The sequence below is a fragment of the Microcebus murinus genome, chromosome 10 (assembly GCF_040939455.1).
Source record: "Microcebus murinus isolate Inina chromosome 10, M.murinus_Inina_mat1.0, whole genome shotgun sequence".
In the NCBI taxonomy this organism is placed as follows: Eukaryota; Metazoa; Chordata; class Mammalia; order Primates; family Cheirogaleidae; genus Microcebus; species Microcebus murinus.
Window position 1 is genome coordinate 55,356,791 of NC_134113.1, and position 12,614 is coordinate 55,369,404.

The window sequence follows — 12,614 nt, forward strand, 5'->3', positions numbered from 1 at the left end:
TGTGTTTTATATAGCCCAGTCACAGTGAATGACATTAGTAGTGGAGGTACTCCACTACTAGATAATTGAATATATGTAAATGGTCCAAGAAATTTAGGAATTTTGCAATGAATAAGAAAAGTTAATTTTCTATAAATGGGTCTGAGAAGATTATTTATACAGTGATGCTTTGAGGCTTTGATAGTAGGGTTTCTTGCTGCTCTGTTATCTTACTAGAAAAGAAAGGCTCCTGTGGTGTTCCTTACACCTTTCTTTATTAGCGTATTTCTAATCTTGCCAGATGGAACAGCATTACCCTTATGAACTTGAAGCAATCATTCTTATATTAAAACTGTTTTAGTCTCCTCTTGATTTCAGTAGCAAATGAATTAACCTTTTTCCCCTCTGCATTCATTTTGTGAATAGGTACAGAAGATGAGCTAATAATATAATCATGGCTGGGAAAATAAACTGTGTTTGTGTAGAATGCTAGTTGCTTTCTTATAAAATTATTCCCTAAAATAACTATGAACAAATTCCCTTCCTGTATATTATAAGACCTCATTGGCTGTAAGATGCTACTGATTTCCACACTGCTTTTAGAGATGTCAAGATCTGAAACATTTTCCCTAGAATCAAAAAAATATGGCATTGTTGTTTTACGTATATTTTTTATGAGATTTATTTCAAGGCAGAAAGTAAAATATATCTGTTTTACTATCTAAATCATGGAAATCAAGGTAAATCATTGTTACCTTTCAGGGTAGTTTGGTGTTCGTGGTTGGAAAAATGGATGGATTACTGATGGTTAGTGGTCGAAGACATAATGCTGATGACATTGTTGCTACTGGATTGGCTGTTGAGTCAATAAAGACTGTTTATAGAGGAAGGTGAGTTGTACAAAGTTAAATCTTAGCACTTCTAATGGAATCTGAATAGATCACCACAGAGTGATTTAAGTTGTATTCTATGGATTCTCTTTCCGAGTTATTAGGTTGTTTTTGGTTAAGCATAGCAGAAACCTCACTTTGAATATATATATCTCACAATGTATGGTTCTTTGACTATAATTAAGAGGATTAAGACATTACTCTATCCTGTATTTCAGATTTTAATTATTACTATTTGTTGAATCTTGAGAACTGAGGAAGACTCTAAGACATTGAACTTCCTGCATTTCTTCAGTACAGAAGTAGTGCCATTCAGACTAATTGAGACAGATGCTACTCTGTAGGAGTTTCCATCAAAGAATTATTTATCTTGCCATTTCTAACTACATTATTATATTGTTTTAATGTGGAAATTGACATAGCACATAAATGCTAATTTTAAATTCCATGGACAAAATCAATTAGACATCTTTTTTTCTTTGCTTATTAACGTAAGAAAAGATAATTACTTCCTACTGAGTAGTTACTGTCCTATTCAGCAGTTTACAATCATGGATATATATCTCTTTAAAGCAACCTTGGTGTCCCTTTAGTTTTTTAAGAAGAAAAATTAATGAAAACAAAAAAGAACCAGTTTCTGGGATGTGTGTTTTTTGCAATGGTGTGGCTTCCTATTAGATGAGAACTCCATGGGGCACTAGACCTGTCTTTGATCACAGTCCTATGCCCAGCACTCAGCACAGTGCCTGGCACCTAGTAGGTGTTCTGTAAATATGTGTGAGGAAGTCAGGCAGGTGTGCTGCTATACGCAGCTCTCTAGTGGCTGCCATTCTTTCATACATGTATTCAACAAATACTGGGTACCAACTATGTGCCACTGTTCTGTATGCTCCAGCTATGGCTATGAACAAAACAGGCTGAGCTTCTGCCCTTGTGAAGCTGACATTCTCATTGCAAGAAACAGGCAGTGACCACATAAACGGAAAAAGATAAAGTTAGATAGATGGTTGATGAGTACTGTGGAGAAAAAACACATGGCGGGTGGGGGTGGCTTGCTAGTTTCTATCAGGTGGTCTGGGAGTGCCTCACTAGTAAGGGGACATTTGAGCGGAGACCTCACTCAGAACCAACTCCATCTTCCTCCCTTGGCCTCCCAGGTCCTCCGCAATCCACCCTTACCTGGGTCTGACCTCTCCCTCCCGCTCTCTGCTTCACACTTTGCTCCAGGCACACTGGCCTTCTTGCTGTTCCTCAAACCTGCCAAGCTCGTCCCTACCTCAGAACCTTTTCGCTTTCCGTTCCTTCTGCCCGGAAACCTCTTCCTCCAGATCTTCGCGTGGCTCGCGTCCTCACTTCATTCAGGTCTCTGCTCCAATGTCCACTCCTCAGGGAGGCGCCCCCAGCCACCCTGCCTTCAGTAATAGACCACCCGCAAACCACTCCACCCCCCTGTATATTGCAACATGGCATTATTATATCTTTGTTTGTTCTGTCTCTAACACATAAGTGCCACCAAGACAGGAACTTTGTCTTACTTACCACTATGTCCCCTACATTCATGACAGTCGTGCTTAATACATGTTTCTTGAATGAATGAATCTTCATTTTGATGGTAATGATTGTGACATTTTCTTTTCTCAACTACTCATTTCTGGGTGGTGGTGTGGGGGTGGGTGTCTCTTCTCTGTAATTCCAATTAAGCAAAGCAAATGGGACTGGTTGTGAAGGGAGTCCTGATGTGTTTGATCTGTCTCTCTTAGAATTGCTGTGTTTTCTGTGTCTGTATTTTATGATGAGCGGATTGTGGTGGTTGCGGAACAAAGACCCGATGCTTCTGAGGAAGATAGCTTCCAGTGGATGAGCCGTGTGCTGCAGGTGAGCGCACCGTGGGGTTTGTGTCCGGTCAGAGGTGGCAGCAACCGCTGCTTAAGCACTTTCTTTGATGGGCCACTAAGCTACCTTATTTTTTTCTTGCCAATCATTGCTCACATATTCTGGGTACTATTAGCAAAATCAGATAATACCATTCCTCCATGTGGAGACCACATAGTATTTTTCTGCTCAGTTTGCCAAAAACAATGGAATTGACTTGCCTCAGCATATTCTTTCATGCCTGAGTATTCGCTACTCATGAAAGTTTTCACTGTCCATGTGTGGAACACATCTTTGACAATAATCAATCCGCTTGTCAACAGTTAGTTACAGTTTTACTGTTGGCCATGAGCAGTGCCTATAGGGTGAGAGATTCCAAGAAAATATGTTATCCTTACTCTGAAAGAGTTGTATTGTGGAGTTAGAGAAGATGCTATGTGAGATAAACCATTAGGGAAGGAGCATGATTTGGACTCAGCATAAGAAATGTGCTTCTAGGGCAGCAGGGGAGCATGATGAAAAGAGCCTAGTCTTCATTTAGAATCATAGACTTGAAATCCCAGTTCCCCTTCTTTCTAGATATGTGCCCTGAGGCAAGTTACTTAACTTCACTGACTTTATTTCCTAACTTATAAAGTGGGAATAAAAAGTATCTATTTTATAGAGTTACTGGAAGGATTAAAGGATACTATTAATTGAAGTATATCATATCTGCATTCAGAAGGTAATGATCATGATTATTACTGATGTTGAAAATAATAAGCCAGTCATGGTGGCATGTACCTGGATTCCCAGCTGCGTGGGAGACTGAGGCAGGATTGCTTGAGCCCAGGAGTTTGAGGCTGCAGTGAGCTCTGATTGTACCTATGAATAGCCACTATACTCTAACCTAGGCAACATAGCAAGACACTGTCTTTTTAAAAAAAAGATTATAAGCATAATCTCCAATAAGGAGATAGAGAAGTTTGTTCGATCTAAAGTAATACTCCCTCTCACTCTCTGTCCCTCCATTCTTCTTTATTTTTCTACTTAGCATTTATCACTATATAAGCATATTTACATTTCTTAATTGTTTTCTACATCCACTATAATATAAGCCTTATGGAGGCCAAGAGTTCTTTGTCTCTTTTGTTCAGAGCTCAGTCCCCTGATAGATATGCTAGTGCATAGCATGGTAGGCTCAGTATATGTTTGTTGACTAAATGGATGGTACAAAGAAAGCTTAGACTATCCTTGCCATAACAACTTGTATGTTCCTGGAAATGTCTGCAATGCCTATAACTTCTCTACTTGGGGCATTTGAATTTATTAACTGCCAGTTAGTACTAATGTTGTAGAAATAATGCACACATAAGATGAGTGGTGGGGCTAGATGACTTTTAAAATTATTTCTATCCTCACGGCCTGTGATTCTGAATTATTAGCTGGTATAGCATAGGCTATTTGTAGTAGAAAATCAGAGAAAAGAAAATCTACTAAAGATAGACTGTGAAGAAGGACGGACTGGGCTGATCTCTGAAAGATGGCTAAAAGGCAGACATGCAAAGAGAATAGTTTTAATACCATCCATATTTTCAAGCAAACAAAAACCTGCCTATTTATTTCAGAATGAACTTTGAGGCATTAATGGTAGAGCCTTTGGTGAATTACACATTTTTTTTCCTATTATAGAAAAATGAGTATACCTAAAATTTCCCAAGATAATTGTTACTTTTCCCTGAAAAGCAACTATAGAAATAAAATGCTGTGCCAGCTTACTAATTCAAATTATTGCAAAAGTTATTTGAGATCTGATTTGGGCATGAAATAAGAGGCTGTTATTTTCCCATCTCTAACTTCTCAGTGTGGGGCACTTGGGTCTACAGTAGAACCGTTAGGAATGCCATATGTTCTAGTAGGTTAAAGACCAGAGGTTGCTTAATTCCAGGTCTCTGTATAATATTAACTAAATACCTAACTCAGTACCTTCTGAGGAAAGGCAGTAGTAGATGACTTACCAGATGTTGTGTTTTCAGTGGAGAATCCAAGTTACATGTACTATATTTGCTAACTTTCTGTATATTCTAAAAAAAAAGAGACTTAGGAACTCTGCCAGACTTTGAATTTCCTAGTCACCTAGGTTGGTTAGTAGACTAGTAGAAGGAATATGATTTTCAAGCTTATTCCTTTGCCTTTTTAAGTTGTTTTAATAGGCAGGGGCATGGTGGCTCACACCTGTAATGCCAGGATTTTCAGAGGCCAAGGCAAGAGGATCACTTGAGACTAGGAGTTTGAGACCAGTCTAGGCAATATAGCAAGTCCTTGTCTCTACAAAAAAAATTTTTTTAATTAGCCCAGCATGATGGTATACACCTTTAGCTCCAGCTACTTGGGGGGCTGAGGCAGGAGGATGGCTTGAGCCCAGGAGTTTGAGTTTGTAATGAGCTGTGATCATGCCACTACATCCCAGCCTGGCCTATCTTTTATGATTGACCTTTTTGACTGTTCATTCTCCTTCTAAAGTTGTATCTCCTATTCAGTAAGATGTGTGGGTAATGCAATAGAACCGTCCCAACTGGGATTAATAGTTGGTCAATTTTAAAAGGTGGTTGAAGCAGAAAATCATAAAAATGAGAAATTCTTCAAGTATTAGATTTTAATACAAAACATATAAATGTGTATTCATTTGATGTAGACAAGTGGGTCTATGAGTGTGCTAATTTGAGTTCCAAGTCAACTTATTTCCATAAATTATATCCAAATGGATTGTCTTTGGTTTCTGGTTTTATTTTCTGTAAGTTAGAATTAGAATGGGTGTATTTGAAAAGTAACTGGAATAGATAATCCTTAACTTTTAAAATTAACTTGCCCCTACCTATATCAAAAGTAGTTTTTTAGGAACTCACGTTTAGTGTCTTTCTAAAGCATAACTCCCACTTTTATATCTTATCTGTAGATATAATATTTAATCACATTGTGTGAACACAGTAACCACAACCATATCATAAGTGTGTAGAAACAAGCACAGCTGACTCTCAGCAAACATGCAGCTACATGGCTGGGAGCATAGGGACACTGAGAGTAGCTTGTGGCCTCCAGTGCTTAGTGTGCTGTGGGCCTCACTGCAGATGTTTTGCAGAGGGGATGCATGGTAACATGGTGAGTCACTTTAGTGGGGGCCTCTTTAGAGCTGCTGTTACATTCATAATAAAAATACTTTGCCTCTATTTAATCGGGCTATGTTGTATAGCTAAAAGAGTAAAACACCAAGACAAACTTACAGGTTTTTGACATTATCATTTAAGAGAGAACATGTTTAAGTTTACAAATCAATAACCACCTCTCCCAGTTAGATTGTATTTTTAACTTTTTTTTTGAGATGAGGTTTCACTGTGTTGCCCATGCTAGCCTCAAACTCCTGGGCTCAAGAGATCCTCCCAAGTAACTGGGACTACAGGTGTGTGCCACTGCACTGGCTTAATGATTATCGTTAGGTCTTTAGAGGTGTGGGATCTTAATGATGTACCAGATTCTAGACGTAGAATAGAGATAGAGAAAGAAATGGATAGAGAAAGAAAAATTTTAGTGTAAAATAATGGATTATGTCAGAAGTATATCAAGTGTAGTAAAAGTAATTTCACTGAATATTTTTCTTTGGATTTTTCTAGGCAATCGATAGCATTCATCAAGTGGGGGTTTATTGTCTTGCTCTGGTGCCTGCCAATACATTGCCAAAAACTCCACTAGGAGGGATCCATATATCTCAGACGAAACAGCTCTTTCTGGAGGGATCTCTACATCCTTGCAATATCCTCATGTGCCCACACACATGTGTGACAAATTTGCCAAAACCCCGGCAGAAGCAACCAGGTAATATGCTGACTTCAAGACATAGCATCAGAATTGTAACTTCAGAAAGCTGTGTGTTCCCGGCATGATTCTTTCTCTAGAATTAGACTTTACAAAGATTAGTAATACAAGAATAGCGTCAACTGACCAAAAGGAAGAATTGAGACCCTGCAGAATAGGCTTCTTCGAGTGTTCTACTGTTTCCCTTTTGTAATTCTCTGTAGTCTGCCTCTATTTCCCCTGAATGCGAGGTATAACTCAAGATGATGAGAGTCTCACTTGTACTTGCTGTGTGTTACTAGTCAAGAAATGTATAAAAAGAGATCTTAAACGTATTACCTGCTTAAGCATATGACTGACATGTAAAAACACACAAATCCTTCTTTATTTCAAATCCTGTTACACTGAAGTCCCACATTCTTTTGTCATATGGGTAGCATTTAATCTAGGATCCTTATAACAAAACATTCATGTTATAGTACTTACTTAAAAGATGTTGCCTAGAGACATAGCAGATTCTTAGAATAGGGCTTTTGCATTTAACAATATTATTAAATGATAAAAGCTATATAAAATATTTATTCCTAAGCCCCCAAAGATATAACATCCATTTCATCTTACGTGATGAAGCATTATGTTTGGATTTACTATTTTTGCTTTCTATTATGATGGCCTGCTAAGGTCTTGGTTGCATATGAGTAGGACCAAAGCAGTTTGAAAATGATGGTACAGACAAGGGTGGAGATGGTGAGGTAATAGCATGAGAGTTTAGGGTTTAAGAAGAATATAGGAAGGTGGAGAAGTAAGAAGTGAGGCATGAAAGGAAAGGAGAGGAAAAGGAAGATGGGAAATATGTTAAGGCGGCCTAGAGGCGAAGTCTCCTCAAGATGCCTGTTGGAGCTGTTGTGGAAAGAATGAGAATATGTTAGTTAGGGCTGGTCTTGCCTGAAAATTGCAGAAAAACATAATAGTGGCTTAAATAAGAAACAGGTTTATTTTTTTTTTTTGAGGTAAAAGAAATTCAGAGCTAGGCAGTCCAGGGCTAGGTGGTCATGCAATCATGTTCTTCCACCTTCTCATCTTTTTGCTCTGGTGTTTTATCAATCAACTATCATTATAGATATTTACATAACAAATGATCCTAAAATTCAGTGCCTTGAAATAACAAGCATTTATTTTTCATTCATGGAATGTGGATCTGCTTGGCTTGGCTGGAATCAGCTGGACTTGATTTGGCTCCAGGCTGGAGGTTAGGTTCCAGATTGTTCCATGTGTCTCCTCATCATGGGACCAGCAGCTACCTGGGCCATATTTTTTTCAAGGCAGATGGCAAAAGCAAGAAAGCAAGCCAAACCACAATAGCATATTTAAAGCTCCTGTTTGTGTCATGTTTCCTAACATTTCATTGTCCAAAACAAGTCAGACCAGCCCAAAGTCAGTGACGCAGATAATTCTATTCCTCCCATCTAACTACCACTAGGGCAGGAAGGAAAGGAAGGATTGTGAGAAAAATAAAACAATCTACCACAATCATCTTTAGCATACTGCCTCAGGACCCAGCTAGCAGGTAGGAGGAAAAGGTAAAGAAGATAATATCCTTCCCTTTGTACATAGTTTCTAGAAATTACACATATTACTTCCTCTTACATATTTTTCTCCCATACTATTAATATGTATAGTCTTTATTCCAGGTACATGTCCAGCTAAAAACTAGGAATTCTGTTGTTAAGGAAGAATAAAATAATAAATATTAGAATTGATAACTGGCAGTTTTTGCCACAGGAAATTTACAGAGTTTTGTGGGGAAAAATAAGAAGGCATATTTACAGGTACAGCAATGTCTGCAGTTAGCTTCCTGAAGTTACTGCTTTCAGTATTTTTCAATCTCTGTGACCCATAGACTCAAGAAATGTACACAAAATAACCTCAAGAAATTGCTGCTGGATTATTTTTGTTGTTTTAAACTACCCTGCAAAATCTACTTTTTAAAAGGTCATACCTTTATCAATTTTACAGTGTGAATGCAGAATTGGACAGTTTACACAATCAAATACACTCAGAGTCCCTGGCTGTATAAAAGGCTGTCTCCAACAGTATACAGTTTGTAGACTAAAATTATTCGGCAGTCAGTATGTTGGAATACTTTATCATTTCTTGAATTATTTATTTGATTTTTAAATTTTTTAAGCTTTTCATTTTGAAATAATTTCACACTCACCAAAAAGTTGCCAAATGATACAAAGAATTTCCTTATATCCTATCCTTTTAAAAGTGATTATCAGCTGGGGGAAGGTGGCTAATACATAATCCCAGCACTTTGGGAGGTCGAGGTGGGAGGATCACTTGAGGCCAAGAATTTGAGACCAGCCTAGGCAATAGAGTGAGACTCTGTCTCTACAAAAAAAAAAAAAGGTGATTATATGATTGAAGAGATTTTGTTTTATCTGTTTCTGTATATTCAGGATCAACATATTTTGGCAGTAGAAGATATTTAATATTAGTCCAGTGTAGCATCAGCATTGTTCAAAACCCAGCTGATAATAAGTTTTGTTTTGTCATCTTTTTGCCGTCTCCCTAGTTCCATGAGGTGGGGTCTTAATCTTTAAGTGACCAGCAAAGGAAGGTTTACAGCACCTGTAGTACTTATTTCTTGAGGGAGGAGGGCTCTCCCTACTTACTTGGAAATGTCAAACCTATGGAAAAATTGGAAGAATAATACAGTGAACAGAAGTCATGCATCTTCCCCTAGATTCACCAATTGCTGACATTTTTTCACTGAGCCCTTTTAAAGCAAATTGCAGACATCATGGCACCTTACCCCACAGTATTTCAGATGTGTATTTCTAAAGAACAAAAAACATTTCCTTAAAATTTTCCTAATCAACCACAGTGCCATTATCCTATTAAGGAATATAACTTATACAATGCTATCATCTAAAAATAAACAGTCCATATTCAGATTTTTCTATTTATTATAGCTGATTTTTAAAAAGTCCATTATCCAATCAAGATCATGAATTGCATTTGGCCATCATGTCCTTCAATTTAGAAGCTCCCAACCTAATTTTGTCTCGAAGATATGGGCGATTTTAAAGAGTTCAAGCCAGTTATTTTGTAAAATGTCCCACAATCTGGATTTCATTATTTACTTTTAATAGAGCACTTTCTGATATTCCTGATAAACTCACTCTTAGTTCTCATAGATGGCAAATTTCTTTCCCAACCAGATATTTATTACAGCTAAGCCCCTTTTAGAGGTGGATCATAATTGGAACAGATGAAATTATTTATAGTTGGTACCAGTGCAACCAGCTGTCACTTCCTCAGAGTGAAAACTTCCTGTATACCCAAGCTACAGTAGCCCACCTGTTCCCCTCCATCCCCAACCCCTCTTTGATGTGGTCCTGTTTTGTTTTTTTTCTAGTACTTCCCACTACCTGAGTTTATGTATTTGTATATGTACTCTTGATTGCCTTTCTCCACTAGACTTACAAACTCTGTCCTATTTGCTACTGTGTTCACAGTGCCTAGAAGAGTGCTCAGTCAGTATTGTCGAATAACATTTGAGCCAGTCTGGAAATGCTTTGGGGATACATAGTTTGAATTGCCATCTCCAGAGAGTTGAGAGTTGGTTTTTGCCTTTGTTTACAGGAGTAGGCCCTGCTTCCGTAATGGTTGGGAATCTGGTTGCTGGAAAGCGCATAGCACAAGCTGCTGGAAGGGATCTGGGGCAGATTGAAGAGAATGATTTGGTGAGGAAGGTAAGTGTTCCAGAATTGTTGACTTCTTACAAACAAGTCAAGGACAGAACTTACACTTCAGGTAGCAGATGGGGGATGCGTTATATAACTTTTTAAAAGTTGCTGACCCTGAGTCTTTTTTTTTTTTTTTTGCTTTGTGATTTCAGCACCAGTTTCTGGCAGAGATTTTACAGTGGCGAGCCCAGGCAACTCCTGACCATGTACTCTTCATGCTGTTGAATGCCAAGGTATCAAAAATTCACTTGTATGTCTAATCAGCTCAGTGCTGTGGGAGTATTTTAGGCATTCTTGATCTCTTTCATCAGAAAATTTCCGTTGCAACCTCTGAGGAAGGAGTTATTGCTTTCTCTGTTTTGACATATGAGGAGAAACTATGCAATCACTATAAGGTTGCAATGAGACCTCCAGGAGTGTTATTTAATGATGTTTTTTCTTATGTTATGATCAAATCGTCTTTATTTGGTTCTAATAGGGGCAGTGGGGCCACGAATGCAATTATTATAGATATACAAATGTGTAGAATGCATTGTCATATAGTTTTTACCCAGTGGACTTTTAATTCTTTGATTTCTGCCAGGAAGAAAATGACTGTAGACCAACATTTTAAGAACCTAAGTTATTTTTAGTGCATAGTTAAATGATTTATTGCTAAAAAATAAAAAGCAAATTAAAAATTATTCAGGAGTATATTTAACTGCTGGTGTCTAATGGTTGGTTTGCCGTAATATTGTATTTTTTAAGTTATGCGTTCTGTGGAAGTCTTCTGAGTTTTGTTTTAATGGCCGAGTCACAGGCTCAAAGTACTGTGACCATGTGTATACTAGTATTTTTCACCAGCAAGGGTAAGACTGGGAGGGCCTATTGGACCTCATAGAGGACTTATCTGAGTTGCCCCCATCTGCCCTAATCCCCTTAGAATCTGACTTTTTTAAAGAATTTGTATCGACATGCAAAATCCTGTAAAAAGTAAAAAAATAGAAAAAAAAATTTGTACAATGATAGAACTTAATAAGTTTAATGTGCTTTGCATCTTAGTGAAAAGTCATTAAAAACTATAAGAACTACTGTTTTAATGATAGAAAACTTTAGGACTTCCTTGCTCCACCTCTACATGAAGTGGGCTTCTCTTAAGCCCATGGATTCATTAAGGTCCTTACATTTCATTAAGCAGGTGTCAATCCAGCTCACTTTACCAGCTCACTTCCCCACCTCACTCCCAGGCTTGGCCATGGTTAAAGTTATGGCGCTGTGACATCCATACCCCAGATATTTGTTCAGGAGCATAAGTTTAAGTTTGCTTCATGGCTAGAGAAATAATATATGTGAATGACTGCCAAAAGGACATGTAGTCCATTTACTCTTCTGTATATTGTAATATTTACCTTGGAGTAGCACAGACCACCAGAAAACTCAGTAACCATACAGCATTGTTCCCTCATGCACAGAACATTGTTTTTACTGAACTTTAGTTTGCTGCTATACCATTGACCAAAAAAGAGGAAAGTTATAAAAAATGGCTTTATGAATTTAACCCTGACGTTAGCCAAAGGGATATTTCTTTTAGTGTTAAAGTAGTTCCCCCTTATCCATAGGGGATGCATGTAAGACCCCCAGAGGATGCCTGAAACTGCAGATAGTACTGGACCCTACATATACTGCTTTTTCCTATACATACATACCTATAATCAAGTTTAATTTATAAATTAAACACAGTAAGAGATTAACAGCAGTAGCTAATAATAAAATAGAACTATAGCAATAAACTATAATAAAAGTTATATGAATGTGGTCTTTCTCTCTGTCAATATCTTAGTGTACTATACTCACCTATTTTCAGACCGTGGTTGACCATGGGTAACTGAAACTGCAGAAAGCAAAACCAGAAATAACCTGGTTATTGTATAACCTTAGTGTCTAACAATAGACAATTAGCTAAATTAATTATGCATATAAGCATGATAAAATACTATGTAGCCATTCATAAAAATGTTGTAGAAAAGTATTTGATGACCCAGAAGATATTCATAATGTAAAAGTAGGAAAAATAGGATATAGAACTTTAACAGTTGAGTATTTAGTGAAGACCCTATTCTAGGTGCTTTACATTTCATAGTTTATTTTAAGGTTGAGGAAACTGAGGCATGGAGATCACAAAGCTAGTAAGTGGTAAAGCTAGGAAATTGTCTCTTTACTTTTATTTAAACCCATGCAGACTTTAGCGCCTACATTCTTTTTTTTTTTTTTTTTTTTTTTTTTTTTTTGAGACAGAGTCTCACTTTGTTGT

At 37.5% G+C, this 12,614-nt stretch overlaps 1 protein-coding gene across 3 annotated transcripts in view; it reads left to right on the forward strand.

The window, feature by feature from the left end:
• DIP2B (disco interacting protein 2 homolog B) overlaps positions 1-12,614 on the forward strand; it is a 237,667-nt gene that overhangs the window by 196,954 nt on the left and 28,099 nt on the right. For all 3 annotated transcript variants that reach the window (XM_012762119.2, XM_012762128.2, XM_012762136.2), the window contains 5 exons: positions 742-869; positions 2,630-2,744; positions 6,389-6,590; positions 10,221-10,330; positions 10,477-10,557. In XM_012762119.2, coding sequence (XP_012617573.1) covers positions 742-869; positions 2,630-2,744; positions 6,389-6,590; positions 10,221-10,330; positions 10,477-10,557 — 636 coding nt within the window. The remainder of the gene's footprint in view (positions 1-741; positions 870-2,629; positions 2,745-6,388; positions 6,591-10,220; positions 10,331-10,476; positions 10,558-12,614) is intronic.